We start from the raw sequence: 21,563 nt of genomic DNA on the forward strand, positions 1-21,563 counted from the left end.
GGTGTATCCAGTGGACCAAAAATTCAGTCTGAGTATTACTTAATCCTTTTCCACACACACAAAAATTTTCCAGCTACATGTGAAAGTCAGTGGCAAGATAAAAACAGACTAGTTTAACTAGATTTTTTTTTTCCTTTGCCATCTACTGTTACATTAAATTTAGATAATGGTTTTTTCCTTCTTTTTCTTATATCAATGCAAAATTGATACTAGACGAGAATGTCCTGTTAGTACTATACATTCTCTGGCCTGGAGACTGGTGTGAGCAGGGTTGACTTGTCTTACTCTGGTAGGAAAGTAATCAGGAAGTGCCCTGAGAGCTCTTGGCAAGCTGGGTTCACTTCTTCGACGTCCTTGCTCCTTTCCAGTTACAGTGTCTCACTGTGGAAATGGCATAACTCTGGACATCAGCTGGTGTCTCGATGGTCAATAGAGGGAACCCAGGAAGTCTGGTCTGTAATCACTGAATATGTACCCTGGAAAGATGATCAGTATAACCATGGGGTTCTGTGCCCTTGTGAAAATGTCCTGGTACCTTTGCCATTGCTTTGAGTGGCTTTTTAAAGTTATCTTCCTTTTGACTTGGAGGGGGGTGGAATTGAGTACTTTTTATAGAACTTTTTCAAGAAAAAAAACCAATTCCGTCAAATTGACTTTAGCAAATTCACAAGATGCTAACCCTCACTCTCTCAGATCTGAGAATGCCATTATTCGAGTTGCTTTCCATGAGATCTTCCTTTTGCAGAATTCTCACTTCCTTCCTAAAATGTCCCTCTTTCCAAAAACTAAAAAAAAAAAAAAAAAGGTTATGGAAAAGTGTTTTATAAATACATATAACTGGAGAACATTTTGAAATGTAAATTAACAAGCTAAAGGGATTTAAATAACAATTATTAACTTTTCATACATATAAGAAGGAAAAGATTGAGATTTATAGCTGTGATTTGAGAAAAAAGGAAACAGAGTTCATGCCCGCCTTCCTTTGTTGATGTTTCCGATGACTGTAGAGTATGCATGCTGAAAGAACACATGAACCTTTTTCTTTGGAAACCAAGTCCGTATTTGCATAGGTTACTATGAGAGGAAATTAAGAAATAAAGAGTGTAATTAAGGGATTAAGTTTTATTTCTGGAAGAAGTCTGTTGGATTCCTAATTAACCACTAATATTTTGGGATTTAGATTATCGTCAGCCCAGCCTTTAGCAATTATAATAGCACTGCATGATGCACTGGACCTTTTAAAAAATGTAGCTTTTAAATCCATGCACTCCATAATATGTGAGCCAAAAACCTCAGGACTTCCCCTTTCCAAAATAATGGCATATTTATCTCATGGCTACTTACTGTTAGAGGCTCTTATCCTGTCAGAAGCTAAGGAGAATTCCCGGGGTAGCTTAACCCAGTACCACAGATGGAGCTCCGTCCTCTTCAGCTGGTTGCAGGCCCTAGACTTTTACTGTTCAAGGTAACTGGCTCTCTCTATACAATTAGTTGAAAAAAACATCTCTGTGGTGAAGGTGAAAGAGCCCTGGAAATAAGGCAGGCCTGGCCCCCATCCTTGATGCCCTCTGGTCAAGTCTCTAATCCTTTGTGTGATCTTAGATAAGTCAATTACCATCTCTGAGTTACTTCAACTTTCAAATGAGGGGGTTGAACAAGATGCTATCTGGGGGTTCTTTCCAGTTCCAGAATTCAGACTCCATTTTTAAGTTGTGATCAGACAGCGGATGCAGCATGAATAAAAGCTGGCATACATGGTGTGACTATAAAATAGTCAACGTGACTGGAAGAGTCAGCTTGTTTAGTTTTTAGTGATACATTTTACACTGGGTTGAATTTGTACAATCAAAGTTAAGCTCACAGGCTCAGTGGCATTCATGATCATTAGTGTGTCACATGTTACTTTTAAACAGCTGCCATAGGTTTTAATTTTTTTCTCTCATTGTGTTAGTATTTAGGCAGTCAGGATCAGGTTAACTGTCAGGATGGGGTTTCTCTTGTCACGTCCACAATCTTGGATGGAGCTTCTCGATAGCCGAGTAATAGATGGTGATGCCCGTCCCAGAACAGACACCAAGCTCCATCCATCTGCCCTCCACACTCTTTCCTCCCATTCTGCCAGAGGAGCCATAGGATAAAGGGGCCTAGGCACGGAAAGAATGCTCTGGGAGAACAGATGAGACTGAAGGATGAGAAGGAGCAAAAACAAAGGACAGATGGCAAATAGGAAGGAAGAGATCTGCCATTTGTGTCTCTTCTTAAGGTCACAGCAAGAAGCCAGTGGAGTCGTGGACAGCTACCATGGGACAGCTACTCCCCAGCAGCTCTGCCTCCTTTGCTGCCTCAAGGAAGCAGGGAGAAGCGTCCAGAGCATGGAAATAGCTCTTCCCAGCCAAGCCCCACTCCCCACCAGGCCTCCCCACCTGGTTTACTTTCATGGCTGGCATTTGACACAGCCTGATTTGTAGAAACTCTGAGAAAGTCACCGTTCTCAAGTTCCCTCTTAACTTGGGATGCCTGAAATTCAATTAAAAGGAGACGAACATAGAGTGGGAAGAACTTGGAGAAATAATAAATTCATATGAACGAGTTTCAGAGCATGAGCGAATCCAATTCAAACACCTTATTCTGGCCTTTGCCATCAGGAATTTCCACCACAGCCTGGTAATAGATAGAACTCTTGCTTTTATTTGTTACGAAGCCATGCCACTGAGAAGCAAGATGGTTTAGGAAAGGGGGAAGGCACTAGCCACCTGAAGGCAAGAGGGTGTGTCACTGAGAAGGGGACATATTAGGGGGAATTTGAAGTCATTTAAGCTCCTTCAAATGTAATGATTTGGCCTAGTCCCATTTTATCTTAATCTATGTGAACTCAGGGAGGTGTGCAGTGTGACCTATTTCGTGACCTGCTGGCTTTCAAAGACATGTACCTAGGTGGAAATTCCCCACACCCACCCTAAAAACCCCTGCCAGTTGGAGACTTGGGTTTAGCCTCCCTTTATAAATGATGAGCCTCTTTGCTGTTGTTTCAGGTTTGATTCGTGTCAGTTTTCTGAAGGCCTCAGTGTAATGCAAGAGGTGTACCTGGGCAGCAGAGGTATAGAATCAGGCCCACAATCCTACCTGTATTGTAAGAATTAGATGATTGGACACTCATCAAGCATTTTGACTCTGCCTAGCACTCAGCACCTGCAAACTCTCATCATTATTGTCGTTGTTATTGTTATCTTCAATAAAGGGCCCAAATCTCACTCAGCCAGCATGGAAAAGATGATTCCCCCATTCTGCCAATGTTAATTCTATTTTTTAAATAAAATTTTCTGACATAGGCTGTCACTTAAACTTTTTGGATATTGATGTGGCCTTAATACGAATGGTAGCTGTCATTTATATTAATGGGCTGAGAAAAAATATAATACCACATTGTCTCCTCATGTCATCTTTGGCAGGTGTTGTAGGACTCAGATATTAACTTTTAGGGACACTTTGAAAAAAGTACATTCTTCTTAATTGTAATTATACCTTCCTCTATCCTTAAATGAAGCTTTGAATCCTGTAGGGTCTTTGACATACTTGCCTTTTGTTTGTGTTAAGCAGAAGTGTGGCTGCCTTGAGATATTACGTGGGTAACCCTAGGCTCTGTCTGCCCTTGGCAGTTTCTCTACCTGACCCTTTCACAGACTCTAGTGAAATTTGTGTCTGTCAGAATAGAATATGCACCTTTACCGTTACATAATTTTGCAATGACAGTGCTGTTTATGTTAGCATTGACTCTAATATAAGCAGTGAAATATTGTTTGGTTTAGCCTCTAGCCTAGCTTGGAAGAATGGTGATTTTGGTTTTAAAAAGGTTAAACTGCATGTAAACACTGTCATTGCTGCCTTTTTTACTAACAGGGTGAACCTGAGTCAGAAGATACTTGAATCTGGTTCACTTAGAACTCTATTTTGTTTTATAAATGAAGAGAGCACTTAGCCTACAGAATAAATGTTCTTATTGGGGGTCATAAGCCTTTCCCAGTTTTAATGGTGTCAGCCTGGCCATTGTAATACTGCCGGGAGGCCTGGGTCAAATGTCACCTCTCCCAGGGTCAGTGCAGAAAGCTCTACTGGTCTCAGAGAGGAGGCCAGGCAGATTCCCTGTGCCCTGAGTTTACTTCTAGCCTAAGAAGGAAGCTCTCATTTTTTTTCTCTTCTTCTGCTGGTGCCGTATCTGTTGACATTTGTCAGTGTGTGGGTCAGGCCATTGAAAATCTCTCCTTGAAGGAAATGGTCAAATTTGTCCTAAGGGAATTTTACTGCTTCCTTGATGGAGACCAGTGGTCTGAGGGCTAACCCCAGCTTTGGCCTCCGTAGCATTCAGGATGTTTATTAGAGGATGTCCTTGGGATCAACACCTGCAGAAGAGAAGGGGAAGAGGCAGAAGAAAAGGGGAAGAGGCAAGAGCGTGCAGAGAAGGCAAGCTGGGGTGCAGCCCATCAACAGCCTCCACCGGCCCCAGAAGGAATTGGGGAATTGGAGTGGCCGTCAGTGTTGTCTCCCACTGGGGCAGGATGCACCAGACTTTGATCCTCCTCCACAATTGCTTATTGGGTGTGGGGTGCCTGGGAAGGGTGTGACCTTGGGCAAGGGGGCTCTCTGCGACTCAGGCTATCTCGGAAGGGGCTGAGAGCCAAAGACCATCTGTTGACAGTATTCCCAGCCTCCTAGGCAGCAAGTCCCTCTTTGAAGGGGACATTGGTTAGAGCACCCAGTCCATCACAGTTCATTCACCAACCACAAAAGACCATCATAATGGTAGTTTGGGTGCCACTGAGAACACCAAATTGGCCAAGTTGGGGTCAACACTCAGACCACAAGATCTCCTCTGTAGGATTTCAGTATCTGTGTTGTGGAAAATAGATTGAAAAGCAATGCAAGAAGTGATGCGGAATATAAAATAATTAGTCGGGGAGTTTAACTTAATGCAAAACATGGAAACAAAAGGAAAACAAAATTTTAAAATAAATGACATTTGTAACATTAGCATGCTATAGTTACTTGGTGAAACAACAGTACACAGTTTTAGATTTTAAAGGGGGGTCATTTCATTTTGCCCTAGTCTGCTGAATTTGGTAAATCTTTTGGGTAAGTCTGTGTTGAAAGAAGCAGCATCTACCTTTGAATTGACTGTTCTCCATGCAGCTTGTACTTTTTAAAGATGGCTGTTTCCAGGGACATGATTTGTCGAGTATTTACGTCTGAATCCTTGTACTGATGAACGGTTTTATATTGTGTTCTACAAATGCTGAGATTGTTTTTTTATATTCCAGATATTGATGAGTGCAGCACCATTCCTGGGATCTGTGATGGGGGCGAATGTACAAACACAGTCAGCAGTTACTTTTGCAAATGTCCTCCTGGTTTTTACACCTCTCCAGATGGTACCAGATGCATAGGTAGGTTTAATTACAAACAGCATGCATGGTTTGTATATGTCACTTCCATAACAAACAACTTTCTAGACAAGCTTGTTAAGGGGCACATATAATTTATCATTTGAGGTAAAATGTACATTTTTAGAAAAGTGTTTAACAGTTCACTGCCCTCTTAAAAAACAGAGGCACCTTGTGGTCTTTTTTGGAGACGTTTTGCCTCCCATAAAAGAGGGATGATCCGGGAGACCTTACAGATATCTTCAGTCTGTTAATTAATGTTGCAGTCATGCAGCATTTAACCTTGAAGCCATCCCAGGTGTCTCTCTCTTTTTACCCCCACCTTCAGTCATTCCCCGGAATCTATGTTAATTTGGCCTGAAATTTTTTAATAATCTCTTAATTGGTCTCCCTGCTTCTTGGCTTCTCTACAATCCATTTTGTCAGATTTATCTTCCTAAAATAGTGCTTTGATTAAATAACACTCTTGCTCAAACCCTCAGTAGTTTTCCATTAGGACTTAGAAATCAGTGGTTTTCAGTCTGTCCAGTGGATCCTTCAAGTGTTTCAAAGCTCTCCAGCGCTGCAGGGATTGGGGAGAGCACAGAGAAAAGGGAGAGGGCTGAGTGGAAAGGGCTCTTGTCCCCGCCACACTCCCACACACGCAGTCTAGGCATAGCAATTTCACTTTATCTGCTGTGAGTGTTAGGCTTCCATGTCAGGTATCAATTAAATAAGGGGTTCTATTGTTTAAAAATTAGATTTGACTGGGCGCAGTGGCTCACACCTGTGATCCCAGCACTTTGGGAGGCCAAGGCGGGCAGATTGCCTGAGGTCAGGGGTTCAAGACCAGGCTGGCCAACATGGTGAAACCCTGTCTCTACTAAAAATACAAAAATTTGCCGGGCGTGGTGGCGGGCGCCTGTAATCCCAGCTACTCGGGAGGCTGAGGCAGGAGAATCTCTTGAAGCCGGGAGGTAGAGGTTGCAGTGAGCTGAGATCATGCCACTGCACTCCAGCCTGGGCGACAGAACGAGACTTTGTCTGGGAAAAAAAAAAAAAAAAAAAATAGAGTTGACAGCTGCTGGATTTAACAATTGTTAAGACTTCTTTCCAAGTGCAGTGTTCTCGATTAAAATTCAAGTTCCAAAGTGCACAGTCTGATATTTAAGGACTTTAAGAAAGCCTCAAACTGCGTGAAGATTAAGATATATTTACATATCAGATGGTTCACATTTTAAAAGTTATTTTCTTTTTATCAAATATATCCATACTAACTTTTTACAAAGGAGGGAGGGAAGGGAACTAAGATCCCTGGATCACGGGGTATGAGGTGTTTTATGTCGATTATCTGACTTAGTGTGCATTTCACAGCGGTAGATGGGAAGCAGCTGAGATTGAGAGAGGCTAGATAAATAATGGCCCAGTAGTTTAAGTGGGTAGTGAGAGAGGGATCTGGGATTCCATTGTGACCTGAGTGCACAGCCCAGACTTCCCTCATTGCCTCCTGCCCCTCAGCTCTGGATGCAGTTCGCTCTTTCCTGCCAGATCCCTAGGCAAGCCCCGTTTCTTCTTTGGAACTCTATTGTGCCCATAATTAGCAATTTGTCATACAAAATGATCCAAGTGACCTTTCTGCCTTCCCCAGTGCTCCTATTTCCCTCCATCGTAAGCAACAGAGACCCTATCCCTAGTGATGAGAAAATAGAAATAGCCCCTAACAGTATAAACAAATCCAAGGCTTGTTCGTAAGACAGTTGTTTGGAATTAGTTGGTCTCACCAATAGAAAACCCACTACGTAGATAGTGGCATGCAGTATCTTCCGTGCACATTTCTTCTAACCATAAAATTCCAACGGGTACCTTCTGCCCCCACATTCTGAGACTCTCAGACCTCCCAGCCCCGAGCTCCCTTTGTGTTCTAAGCTCTCTTAGTATTATTTTATTTGTTGTTCTGTGATCTTCCTGTGGCATTTGTAATACTGCCTGTAGGGTTGTCTTTTTATATTGTTGTGTTCTCTCTCTTCGACTCCTAGGAGTCATAAAGATGTCCTTTCCCTAGTTTGAGCCTCACCACTCCTAGCTCCTGGTTGCACACAACCATGTTGATGACAGGTTAGGAGAGGCCTGTTGACAGGCTAGGACGACCTGCAAACACCTATTTAATCCATAATATATTTGCTTTGATATAATGTGATTTCTGGGTCCTGAGAATAAGGGGCCAAGTGATTCAAAAGGGGAGAAAAGAGTGAGATTTCCTCCTCCTTGCCAGGTGTCTTGGCCAGGGCAGATTTAAAATGGAAGGTGTTTGTGGTTCCTTATGTGTCCCTTTATGTCCTCCAGATCCTGACATTCTTCTCCCCTTAGCTTGGCTCCTGAAGGTGTTCAGGTTAGTCTACAGCCACCCCTTACCCTCTGTACAAAATGTCATATCACCGCAACGGTTTCCCCGCAACTTGATGTGGCACTGCTGCCTAACGAAGTGAAAAACTTCAGGCTGAGGTGTCCTGGGGGTCAGGTCCTCCATCCAAATGGTTTCTGATTTTCAGTTTTTTACTTCCTTTACTTATTAGCCTGTAGGTTTTCATTAAAATTATAAGTTATATAAATGTGTGTTTTTAACAAAGGTACTTCTTCAGCAAAAAAAAAGAAATTAGAAAAATTATTTTTATATGTGCAGGTGCCATCTGTAAATCAGGGACTGCCAGTAACCCAAACTTGATTTATAATTTTTTTTACCCCTAGCATTCACCATTTTGCTCAAGAGTTTGTGACCCATTGATTTAACATATAAGTCAGCCAGATGGGCAATAACATGGTATCGTAGTTAATTAGCAAAATAATAGACATTAGCTCATTAAGCTTTTGTCATTGGCAACTGTAGGCCCTAGTTTTGCTCTGAAAGATAGCCCATGCTGAAAATTATATGTACAAATTCCATAATTTGGTCAAGTGTTTACACTGGGTTTTGACCACCGAATTCATTTGAAGCTGGGATATAAGCCAGTTTTGAATATCTCTTCCCATTCTCAACAGTCTTTGGTTTCCATGCCCCAAATATTTACTAATTCCCAAGTATATAAAGTATTAGTGGTTTTAAGGCATTGCAAATTAGAATGTAGGAAGTTCAATTTCTCTGCCCTCTTGACGGGGGAGGTGCCACCTGAGGCTTCACAGAGAGCATACTTGTCTATACTCCCTCTCCAGCCGTTTATCCTGGACCAGGCTGGAATAAAACTTGTTCTGCCTCTTTGGTGAAACTATTAGTCTGACCAGAGGTACAGGAACGGGAACCACAAAAAAATTCTGGAAAGCACATTTATACTGGCTAGTGGTTTTAAGTACTTTTCGGAAATAATCTTGTATCCTTTAAAACTGACCCATAATTTTCTTTTATGGTTTGTCTAGGTTTGTTTTAGCCTTCTTCACTTGATGTTAATAATTTAAATGTTTCTAAATTAGCCTTGTTTTTATTTTATTTCATTTTATTAATTTATTGAAACCTCAAGACATGAGGGCTTTGTGTTCTTAAGAATGATGTGGATGATAACAATTGCAGGTATGACCCTCTTTGAGAAAACTTGAAATTTAACATTCAGACTTACAGGAAACCCAGGGATGGATTTTTGGCTATGAAAGATCTTTGCTTTACAAAAGGATTTAACCTTTATATTCCTATAAATCAGTGGTCCCCAACCTTTTTGGCACAAGGGACTGGTTTTGTGGAAGACAATTTTTCCATGGACTTGGAGGAGAGGATGGTTTCAGGATTATTCAAGCACATTACATTTATTGTGCACTTTATTTCTGTTATCATTAAATTGTAATATATAATGAAATAATTATACAACTCACCATAATGTAGAATCAAAGGGAGCCCTGAGCTTTGTTTTCCTACAATTAGATGGTCCCATCTGAGGGTGATGGGAGACAGTGACAGATCATCAGGCATTAGATTCTCATTGGGAACACGCAACCTAGAACCCTCGCATGCGCAGTTCACAACAGGGTTCACCCTCCTATGAGAATCTAGTGCTGCCACTGATCTGACAGAGGTGGAGCTCAGGCGGTAATACCAGCAATGGGGAGTAGCTGTACATACAGATGAAGCTTCACTCATTCACCTGCCGCTCACCCCTGCTGTGCAGCCCAGTTCTTCACACGCCACAGACCAGGACTGGGGATGGGGGCCCCTGAGGGTTGGAGACTCCTGCTTTAAATAACAAGCATATTGACAATATTATTTACTATTCAAAATTTAATTTTATGTGATCTCTATAGAGATACAGTTTACTTGAAGAGAGGTACACCCTCGGCACATGTCAGGCAGGTAAAAGTGTTTTGCACTTTGCTACCCACCTTCACTGTTTCATGGTAATATCTCAAAGGCGTAGCGAGCCGTTAGGTTTTTCCTGTGTCACAAACTCTTTCAGTAACCCAGAGTTGCACTGCAGTGTGTCGGACATCATGACACTTAGACATGATGTAACCCAATAGAAGTGATGTAGAAAAGTGTCTTACCGTGTTGCTTTGAGAAGACACTTTCTGCCAAAAACAACAACAAAATCCTTCTAGAGCTATTGTATCCTATAGGACTAAGAACTTGGAATCATGTGCCATTTTGAAGTTATAAATAATTAGTACCTTATAAAATCTGTTAGGGCCCCAAGACAAAAGGAAATCTTGACTAATAAGCATTGGATCTAAATGCAAAGTGGCTCATTCTTTAAACAAAACAAAACAAAACAAAACAAAAAACTTATGTCTGACTCTCACAGTTACAGACTGAAAAATAAGAAAGATCTTTTAGAAATATAGACTGAATGTTGTTTTAAAATAGATTTACATAACTATTTTCCTAAAATGACTCGAATTAAGTAGTTTGAAACCAAGGAAAACCCAGTCTCTCTTCAGCATAGAGACATATAAAGATGTATATATAATTAACTGTCACTGCTGGTGATTTTCTTAGTCTCTCTTTTCCTATGGTACACATGGTTTTAATCATTCGTTCCCACCTTGGGTATGGAATGTGGGACTTCAGCCATGTGCACCAGCACACAGGGGCAAAAGGTGTGAGACCAGGGATTTCTGACTGAGCATTGTTCCCGTGCAGCGCTCGCAGCTTCCCTTCCAGGGGGCAGAGGTGTGAATTAATCCTGCCGTAGCCCAAGTGTGAAGTGTGGAGCTGCTGTGGCCGGGGAGTGTTGTTACAAGTCTCATCTCAGTGATGTGTGTGTGTATGTGTTTCTTTGTCCTCAGATGTTCGCCCAGGATACTGTTACACAGCACTGACAAACGGACGCTGCTCTAACCAGCTGCCACAGTCCATAACCAAAATGCAGTGCTGCTGTGATGCCGGCCGATGCTGGTCTCCAGGGGTCACTGTTGCCCCTGAGATGTGTCCCATCAGAGCAACCGGTAAGAGCCCTGTTATCTGCAGAATATCCTCACAAGCCCAATGACAATGTGCATGATGCAGACATAATGGAAACCGGGGTAAATGAATAGACTCCAAAAAATATAAGAGATGACATCCAGGGAAATCTCCCCACATAATGCAGAGAGAAAAAACAGAGGTCTGTATGAAGAGTACTGTTTTCAGGTACTGCTTTTGACTTAGCTGGCTTATTACTACTTAACAGAAACCTTTTGGGGAAGTACTTATTCTCATTTTAGTACTTACTGGCTCTCATATAGTACTCAAAAGCTCAGTAGGGTAAAACTCAGCTCTCAGAATTTTTCAGATAAGTTGTTCAGGAGACACATTTCCTTTTTCTTAACATTGGACTCTTTCCTTCCTGCAAAGTCCTGCTTATTTTTTTTTTCCTTCACAGTATCTCTTTTATCTGTCCATTTTTTTGTTTCCATTAGAAGCATATTTTCTGTAGTCTGGAGTGTTCCTGCAGCCTCCTAACTAGTCTCTGAAATCCACCGTTGCCATGTATCTTTCCCAAAGTATGAGTCAGTGAAGTTCAGTTTAAAAAATTGTGTCTAGGGGGAAAAAGGAGACACCTTTTGACTAATTGAGCATATTTCAAAACACCATGTTGTATACAATGAATGCATACAATTTGTATTCGTTAGTTTAAAATACATAACTAAACAAATATATAAATACAGCACACTTTCGTTAGTCCAGAAAGATATCCAAAAATATTTCTCTAGGACGAACTCAGGCAATATTTAGTGGCCAATTCACTCCATTTCTTGCAAAGAACATTTGCTACTTAGCACAGCATTTAGAGTCCCCAAATCTGATCCCAGTTCACCTTTTAATTCTTGTTCTTTATAGTAGTTTAAATTATATGATTGAGTTTTCATTGCACCCAATCTGAGCATTTCTAAATTCAAGTTGACTTTTTTTCTAAAACTTCTTGCCAGTTCAGTCTCTTTCTCCCTACTCCTGCCATCCTTGCCTGTTATATGTCCTCTAGTCTTGTTAAAGATCTACTCAAACATGACCTAATCCATGAATGTCCCCAGGTAGCTGCAGCTGGAAGTGCTCCCTTCTTCCTCGTGCTCCTGTGGTTCTGGCTGGTAGTATGACTATGGCATGAGTCCTATATGTGTGTTCACACATTGCTCTTTTACTGGTTGATCAATCTCATTAGGAAATCTCATTCATTATTGTAGCCTCATATTTCTCATGCTTTTTACACTTCCACAATATTCAGCAAAATCTTGCTATAGGAGGCATTCAAATAGAGCAACTTACTAGGCAACATCTTTCCCACCAGTTGAGCATATTTCAAAACATCACGTTGTGCACAATGAATATATACAATTTTTACTTGTCAATTAAAAATAATACATAAATAAATACATAGATGAACTTTACCTTCTTTAGTCCAGTAGGGAACCATTTAGTGGATCACTGTTTAGAAGCACATGACTTCCTACTAAGTCAGGGCCTAGGTACCAGGACAATGGCTTTTAAAATGCATACGTTAACTTAGGAAATCAGCAGCTTTGATGTGGATTCCTTCCTGTGTTAAGGCGTTGAATAGAGAAGAGGACTAGAGCAGGTTTAGGTGCCTGCAGGAAGACCTACTTTGGGACAGTTGGAGAAGACGACCAGGTTCCTGTGTGTGGCTTTACAGGGAGTTCTCCCAGGTATACCACTGAGAGATGCACAGCCCTGAGAAGCCTTGGGCAAAACAGATTTATAGAGCAAAATAATTTGCAGGTAGGTTTTTGTTTGTCCAAATGTTCCAGTACCAGTGCTAGAGATCTGGGCTCTTACAGAGAGTGACGCAGGAAGGATTTTAGATTGGCCAGCTTTTTACTCTTTAAAAAATAAATCAGCATCATCTTGGGTTCAGTGGAGATAGGAAAGATGGACATCAGCTGAACAAAATTAGCGCCATGTTGCTCATCCTGAATGTAAAGGGGCAATGAGAAGATTACTAATCTGTAAAAAATAGGAAGAAATATAGGATTCAGTCTGATGCACTTTCCTAGAGAGGTTAAGATGAATTTAATGGCATTCTTAAAATAAAATACCCACCTAATTAGCACAAAGGCTGATAAGTTATTTCTTTTACATAAATTCAAAAAGTCTTTAAAAGAAAGGCTGAATTGGTACCTACAAATGCTTAGAAGCAAAGTGAGTTCTGTAATATGATTGTCATTCAGTTAAATCCAGCACATAGTTAATGAATTCCTGTTATGTGCAATTTGCAGGGCAAGGCTGAGAGTGGGAACTAGTCATGAGTTAGAGATGATCCCTGACTTCAAAGACTACACAGTCTTAGTGATAGGAATTTGGTAAGAGCAGGTTCCCAGGGAATGATGGATATGGCACATACAGATGATCAGTCTATAGGAAGAGTCATTGTTGGTTGACAAGCAGGATTGTGACATCCTGAGTCAGGGAAGCATGAACAACATAGAATTCCTTTACAAATACATTCGAGTATGTCAGTATCTCTGTGATTTGAAATTCCAGTGAAATCATAATTAAAATGCTATAAGAGAATTCTCTGAAAACATAAACTTGACCTGAGCTGGAAATGTCAAATAAGAATGAAGAAACTTTAGAAACGGACCAGAAAGTACCGTTCATAGTAGCTAGGCATATTGAACCTCATATAAATTGGCAGAATGTCCCATGGGCTTGAAGTATGAATGCATTTCAGTAAGACATGTTACTATCTGAAAATAAGTTAAATTGTAGTCTATAAGGAAAAGAAAAATATTAGTCTAATTTCTATTAATGGCTAAAACTAGCATAGAAGATATCCATGAGAAAATCGCTGTACAACTGGGAAAATAAAATTACCAACATCCTAGCAAGAGAGGAAAGAAATGAAATGTAAAAGTCACATAGGCTACTTACAGAAGGCAACTGTGATAAAACATGGCTATTTGTAGGCAACATGAAAATGAATAAAATAAATACAGCCTGGGAAACCTGGATACTGCTTAAAAACAGCCTTTTGGAAGCTCAGAACAAATGTGTCAAAACCTAAAGATGGTTTATTTGATAAAGACCTGACGCTGTGAAAAATAGTAATCATCCTGAAAATGCAGAATCATAGGAAAGCAGATGATGAAGTCAGGATGTCCTCATTCAGAGGGTCACTATGCAGCATTAATACCAGACCCACCACCCCTTGGTATTTCTCCTCCCCTTACGGACCACTTCTCCATTGATAATGCTTTCTTTTATGAATCAGTATTCTTCAGGGTTCTGTCCTTGTACTCCCTTCTCTTCCCCTTCCACACCACCCTTACATGAGCTCATCCATCCCCATGGCTTTGAATATCACCTGTCTGTACTGATGACTCTGAAACTCACATCTAGCCTTGATTCCTCTAAGCTTCACACTGTCTTTTACAACTGCGAAGTGATAGCTCCACTTGGATGTCTGATATCTCAAAACTCATACGTTCAAAATGGAACTTGGCTTCTACCCACCAAACCTGCTACCACCATGGTTTTTCCCATCCAGGGAAGGGCGCCAACATTCACCCAATTGCTCAATCAGAAAACTAGGAGTCATTCTTGACTTCTTGTCTCATGAGCTCTGACACTTATTACTTCACTGAACACTATACATTTATCTCTAAAATGTGCTTCAGATTGGTCCACTTCTGTCTGATTCAATCACTGCCTCCCCCATCCAGACATCATCATCTCCCCCTTGGTCTTCTGTGACAGCCTTGCCTCCCCACAGTAATGTTCTTCATATGTTGTAATTGTAAGCATGATCTTCTGAAAATGGTCATCTGATCATGTCCCGCCCCTGTTGAAGATATCCAGTGGTTTTACACTGTGCATAAAATAAAATCCAAACTTTTTAATGTATTCTGTGGAGCCCTGTGGGATCCACAGGTGGGACTGGATGGAGAAAGTAATACTTTATGTTTTCCACGAGGTGAATGTTGATACAAATAAAGACTCCGAGGCTTTGGGAGGAATATGGCTTTGGTTTTGAAATATTGTTCCAGAGTGGTTGCTGCTGCAGGTATTAAAAATGGAAATCCAGTCAGTTGCTCCTTTTTCTTTTCTCCAATTGGCCTGTGAGTTTTGAGGATCAATTTTATTCAAAAAATCTTTAAAAAAATAAGGATGACTTCTGTGGGCCTATGATCATAAGCTACAGCTCAGCTGTTGTGTTTTGTTTTGTTGTGTTTTTCTAGAGGATTTCAACAAGCTGTGCTCTGTTCCTATGGTAATTCCTGGGAGACCAGAATATCCTCCCCCACCCCTTGGCCCCATTCCTCCAGTTCTCCCTGTTCCTCCTGGCTTTCCTCCTGGACCTCAAATTCCGGTCCCTCGACCACCAGTGGAATATCCATATCCATCTCGGGAACCACCACGTAAGAATTCAAAAATCATCTAGTTATTTTTCTTGCATTGTTCAAGTTAACATTTTTTATTGTTTATTTATGCTGCTTTAGTCATTAAATAAGTTTATAAATTGTTATATTAATTTTTGGTTTACATATGTTATCTGTATCTATATCATCTATATATCTCAATTTTCCTATTGCATAGAGAAAAACGGGAGGCTTCCTATTCTCCAGAGATTAATGTCCTTTTGTTATGGATGTTTTCAGGCAACTATGGGAGAGTTATGGGCGATAGTTAAATCTGATTCACGGAAAGGGTTAATAGAGAGGATATAAAATTATACTTTAGGTTATAGAGCTTGCAAGGCAGTTTCATAAGTAGTTCAATACCAATCTCTCTATGCCTTTGTTATTTCTGCAAACTAGAGGTTTGAGAGTGAGGTGGTGAAGAGGGCAGGGAAAAGCAGCCTGCAGCTGGGTTGCTAGCTCCGCTATGCACACGTAGTGCAATGTGATCTCTGTTGGCAGGGTGGAAATATGTTCTGTTGTCACTAGACGACCTTTGCCCAAAGAGTGTCCTCTTTCCTTTCTGATTCAACATCTTGTTCATTATTGTCAGATTAAGTACTGATGAAAGGTACCATAGTTAAAATAATTTTATTGGGGCTTAATGTTCTTCTAGGGGTGCTGCCAGTCAACGTCACTGATTACTGCCAGTTGGTCCGCTATCTCTGTCAAAATGGACGCTGCATTCCAACTCCTGGGAGTTACCGGTGTGAGTGCAACAAAGGGTTCCAGCTGGACCTCCGTGGGGAGTGTATTGGTACGTGATCCATCCTAGGTTGGCACCACGGGTCTGTTGCAATTCTGTTCCTTGACTCTACTGGTTTTCGATTGCTGCTATAACAAATTACCACAAACTTGGTGGCTTAATACAATACAAGTTTATATTATCTTTCAGCTCTGTAGGTTAGTAGCCCAACACAAATCTCACTGGGCTAACATCCAGGTGTTTGGAGGGCTGTGTGCCTTTTGGAGGCTCTTGGGAGGAATCCATCTCCTTGCCGTTTGCAGCTACTACCAGCTGCCTGTGTCCTTAACTCATGGCCCCGTCCTCCATCTTCAAAGCCAGCAGCGTTGCATCTTCAAATCTCTTTCTCTCTCTCTCTCTGACTCTCTCTTGCAATTCCCTCTTCCACATTTAAGGATATTTGTGACTGCATTTGGCCACCTGTATAATCCAGGAGACCCTCTCCATCTCAAGATCACTGATTACCAACCTTAATTCTATCTACAACTTTAATTCCCCTTTGCTAGCTATATAACATATCCATAGGTTCTGGGAATTAGGGCATGAGCATATTTGGGAGGTCATTATTCTGCCTATTAAAGTTACTTTTAACTTTCATTGTAAAAGATACTCAATTCGTTTCTGATAACTCCAATTTAAGACAACCTACCAAAAGCCTAACCATTAAAAGAAAACGTTAAAAATATGCCCAAATTATGGAATTTTGCACATTATACTAGTCTAAATGTGTAGCTTACCAACTCTCTTAGACTAATTACTTTAAATGGAAGAAAGAAATTTAAAATTGTTGATGAGGCATTTAAGCTGGTGAAGGGAGAAAATGTAATACAAGAGTAATCAATTTGTTGGATTGGATAAGAATACTCAGTTCCTATCAACTTGTTTTTAAAATAAACTCACCTCTTAGTTCTGTTATGAATTCTAATTTTATAATTGTAAATTTATGATTGGTCAGAAATGATGAGTTCTTACTTTCCCGAACTATTTAATTTCCTGGTGATGTGAACACCCCTTCTAGAGGTCATCCAGATCTGAGTAGAAGTGGAAACATTTAACTCAGGGTTGGGGAATGTGAGGTCAGATCTGTATCTGCCACTAAGAAGCCTGTGGACAACTGGGTTATCTTCGCTAAATTTTAGCTTCCTCCTGTTTGCAAGTAGGGTCATATAAACCAGTTTATCTCTAAATGTACTGATAATTCTAAGTGACTGTAAAACTAGTGTGAGCTTGTGTATTGAACACATCTGGGGATGGGGTCGACTCTATGGTGATTGAGAACTGCCCTTTAAACAACAGTTGCTTCATGTTTTGTTCTGACATTTTAGTGGAACTCAGCAGGGAATGCTTGGATATGGTTAGACCTTCTTTTCATTAGAAAAAATAGAGCTTCAAGAGATACTTGGAATCCTATCCACAAGCCACTTCTGAAATGTTAGTCTGTTTGGTTCTCTTCGATCAGACTTAAGGAAGAGAAAATGTTTATTAGATCAGATTGTTGAGTTGCTACTTGTTTGGAATTTTTCTCCGCAAAATGACACATGAAAATAATACACTTTAACTGCTCAACCAGTCTTTGAATGGCTAATGACATATTGTAGTGGAAAGAAAAAAGATCCTTTTATTATGTTATTTATTTCTCAAAAGGAAAATGTTTTATATGTGTAAAAGGAACCAAGAACATCTTAGAATTATGAGGTATTGCTATCTAATTTTGCACTAAAATACATTGTGCTTTGCAGATGTTGATGAATGTGAGAAAAACCCCTGTGCTGGTGGTGAGTGTATCAACAACCAGGGTTCGTACACTTGTCAGTGCCGAGCTGGATATCAGAGCACACTCACACGGACAGAATGCCGAGGTATGGTCCTGGCGTGGAATGTGGGACATATATGCTAACTGGGGGTTGACTTCAGACGAGTTCCATGGAGTTTAAATAACCCATGCCGGAAGAGACTAATAGAGTTCCATGGCTTTTTTGAACTTAGTTCCACCTATTGTCATTCTGAAAGACAGTGTCATAAAATCTGGCAAGCATTGAAGTTATTTTATAAGATGCATCCATGCCTGCAGGAAAAGTCTTATTTTCAGTACTGATGTCTCGTCACTATTATTGCCTCTTAAGTTTTCATGTGAGAAGTAGAGAGTGGGATTGTCCTTTGTGACGCATCAACTGAGGAAAATTTCAGTTGAAATTATGGGCGATTAATTTCTTCATGGAAAGTTCTAAAAGCTAAGGATGTCACTCTAAGCCCTTGCTGCTTTTTAGTGTGGTCAGCAGCAGCATCACCTAGAGCTGCTTGGAAAGGCAGGATCTCAGGTTCCACCACAGACATACTGTTGCAGACTTTGTATTTTAACAAGATCCCCCAGCGATCTGTATGTACATTGAAGTTTGAGAAGCACTGCTATAAATGTCCCTCATAAAAAGTTTCCCATCAGGTTTATTAACTAATTTATTAAGCCATCCAATATGCCTTTTATTAAATGACTTTAATGTACCAAGTTTCTAAAACAAATAAATAACGATCCCTGTCAGGGAGCCCAAACGTCTATCTCCATCTCTATCTCTAAATTGAGCACAAAATGAACTGTATCATTAATCAGTAAAGACAGAAAAAAATAGGCAAATACTCTATTAAAGTTAAATAAAAGGGGCCATCAGTGATAGACTGGATAAAGAAAATGTGGTACATTTACACCATGGAATATTATGCAGCCATAAAAAAGAATGAGATCATGTCCTTTGCAGGGACATGGACGAAGCTGGAGGTCATTATACTTAGTAAACTAACATAGGAACAGAAAACTAAATACCACATGTTCTCACTTTTAAGTAGGAGCTAAACGATGACACATGGACACCCAGAAGGCACCAGCACACACTGGAACCTATTGGAGGGTGGAGGGTTGGAGGAGGGAGAGGATCAGGGAAAATAACCAATAGGTAGTAGGCTTAATACCTGGGTAATGAAATAATCTGTACAACAAACCCCCGTGAAAGAAGTTTACCTATTTAACAAACCTGCACATGTGTCCCTGAACTTAAAAGTTTTTTAGAAGTTAAATAAAAGATAGTGAGGTTTATATCACTTTAGAAAATTGGTAGCCATTGACAAGAGTTAATTTTATTTGCCTCTTTTAGCAAAAGCTCTTCATGAGTTGAAGACCTATAGAAGTTTTAATTTTTATCAGTGAACTGGTTTCAAAATTTTTGAATTTGGTTCTCACGTAGAGATTTCTTGCCATCAGTGTATTTTAGTGCACTACATATAAATGACCATTTTAAGCAGAAAAACTGGAACAAGGCCTTTGAACTGACTAACATTTCTATTAATTAATTATAAATATGGATAGGTTGAACACTTAACTGAATTGAGAACCTTCTTAATATTATGACTATTGTTTAAAATAATTAACATGTACAAATAGCGTATTAAGCATTTTGCAATAATAGAAAATAAAGTGAAATCAATGTCCAGAGACTGCACTGTTAAATAAGCCAAGAGAAGTGGTTATTGAGAGCACTCAGCTGGGGCAAGGGCCAGCCAGTATAAACGCATGTATGTGGTTGTTATCAATCTGAGACTTAGTATTGGAGACTGAAGATGACCTGAATACTTCAAGCACTGACTTCTTTAAGAGCTAGCGCTAAGGTTATCCTGAAAATAAGAAGTTGAGAATGTGTTCACATGATTTTGTGGATGAAAGTTGCCACAGAATGGTCCAAAAGGCTGTGCACATAGCTGGGAAGTATGTGAGGGGCCGAATAGAAGGGGACAGAAGGACGGGCAGAGACACAGTAGAGGAGAACTTTGAATGGCCAGCTTTAAATTTGTCTTATAAGGCAATGGGGAACCCCGTGGCATTCTGAAATCGATGAGGAGAGAAAAAGGTGAACTCTTTATCCTGTTTATTTTCAACTTGGGCCTCAAAAAATTATAGGATCCTTAAAAAAAAAAAAAGTCTGCTCAAGAATATGTGGTTTTTACCATTTTTTTGGAGTGTGGAGCAAGTCTGATTTTTAGCAAGGATTAAGAAATAAATGAGAGAGAAAAAGATCGTAGGTTGTTGGCACAAAGATCAGACAGAAGAAAAGCCCAGACTGCCTCAGCTCGTCCAATGACTTGTGTGGAAACCACTGCAGGATCTGCCCAGAAAGAAAGTGCATCTGAGGGCCAACCACAAGACATCATGCAGACGCAGGGTAGACAGTCAGCGTAACTGAGGTGCCATAAACGCACGTGCTCATTGTGCAGGGGATATTTAGGGCGCTTATACTCAGACAAATGTGGCCTCAACTCTGCACAGATAGGAATGTTCCCACCCAACTCCACATAGTTTCCCAGTCCCTATCTTCTGGGAATAAGCCCTGGAAGTGATTTTGTGCCTGTGTAGACAAAGAGGTTTGTGTTCATCCTCTTTGATGTTTATCCAGGTTTGTAGCTTCTAGAAACTGAGAGAAACAGATAATCCAGGGTACCATGCTATCCACTTTGGGTTGATTATTCATCTTTAAGTGAGAAATCAGATACAGGTTGTTTGAGTTATTGTTATTTTAACACTTCCGTATCAAGCTTTATTGTGTACTTTGGCACAATACTAACCACAGTAGGAAAAAAGGAAAACTACCCTCACAGAATCAATATTTTATTTGGTAGATAGAATACTCGTAAAGTTGTTTTTTAAAAGACTAAGAATCTATCAGCAATAACCCTGCACGTAAACCAGAATTACCATAAAGAAGACGAACGTTTTAGAGATATGATTGATGGTTTTCAGGCAGAATTAAGGTGATTATTTTAAAAAGTAGCGTTTTTTTGTATTGTTCTGAGATAGCTATAAAATATGTCTTTTAAAATTATGTATTTAAAGACGCCAGCCAAATTTCAGTATAAATAATGATTTATACTGGTTAAATAAATGTGCTTGGAAAATGGTGAAGAAGAATCTATTTTGTTTACAGACTTCAGATTTAAGGAGTCTTACTAGAAATTAGAGTTAGCTCTAATGCAATTATACAGGTTTTTTATCATGTCTTTTCAACTCTGATAACCCTAAATATCACATTATTTGATAACCAGTTTATGTTGGAGAATATTATTAAGTAATTAAAACCAAAAGCTAAGATCATGAGTTTGCAAATGGAGGGAGGGGGAAATAAAATAATTTTAACTCCCCTAAATAAAGCTATTTCTTCTTTTTAAACTTTGGTTGTAGACATTGATGAGTGTTTACAGAATGGCCGGATCTGCAATAACGGACGCTGCATCAACACAGATGGCAGTTTTCATTGCGTGTGTAATGCAGGCTTTCACGTTACACGAGATGGGAAGAACTGTGAAGGTAATAATAGTATACTAATGGTAGTCCTCCCCTTCCATTGCAATTTCAGTATCAGAGGTCTTTAACAAGACCAAATAATGAGTGAAATAAAGATATGTTTTATTTATTTTATCTGGGAGGGAAGCCTGATTTTCCACAATATTCATTTCTTAATTTACATTTATGTGAATCAAATAACATTTTAATTTGCTAG

General features: G+C 40.0%; 1 protein-coding gene across 1 annotated transcript in view; it reads left to right on the forward strand.

Moving 5' to 3' along the window:
- The window catches only part of FBN1 (fibrillin 1), a 237,952-nt gene that overhangs the window by 115,258 nt on the left and 101,131 nt on the right, over positions 1 to 21,563 (forward strand). The window contains exons 9-14 of the mRNA XM_003900901.5: positions 5,313 to 5,438; positions 10,677 to 10,835; positions 15,063 to 15,242; positions 15,898 to 16,038; positions 17,766 to 17,885; positions 21,245 to 21,370. Of these exons, the coding sequence (XP_003900950.1) occupies positions 5,313 to 5,438; positions 10,677 to 10,835; positions 15,063 to 15,242; positions 15,898 to 16,038; positions 17,766 to 17,885; positions 21,245 to 21,370 (852 nt within the window). The remainder of the gene's footprint in view (positions 1 to 5,312; positions 5,439 to 10,676; positions 10,836 to 15,062; positions 15,243 to 15,897; positions 16,039 to 17,765; positions 17,886 to 21,244; positions 21,371 to 21,563) is intronic.

This window comes from Papio anubis, chromosome 7, assembly GCF_008728515.1.
Source record: "Papio anubis isolate 15944 chromosome 7, Panubis1.0, whole genome shotgun sequence".
In the NCBI taxonomy this organism is placed as follows: domain Eukaryota; kingdom Metazoa; phylum Chordata; class Mammalia; order Primates; family Cercopithecidae; genus Papio; species Papio anubis.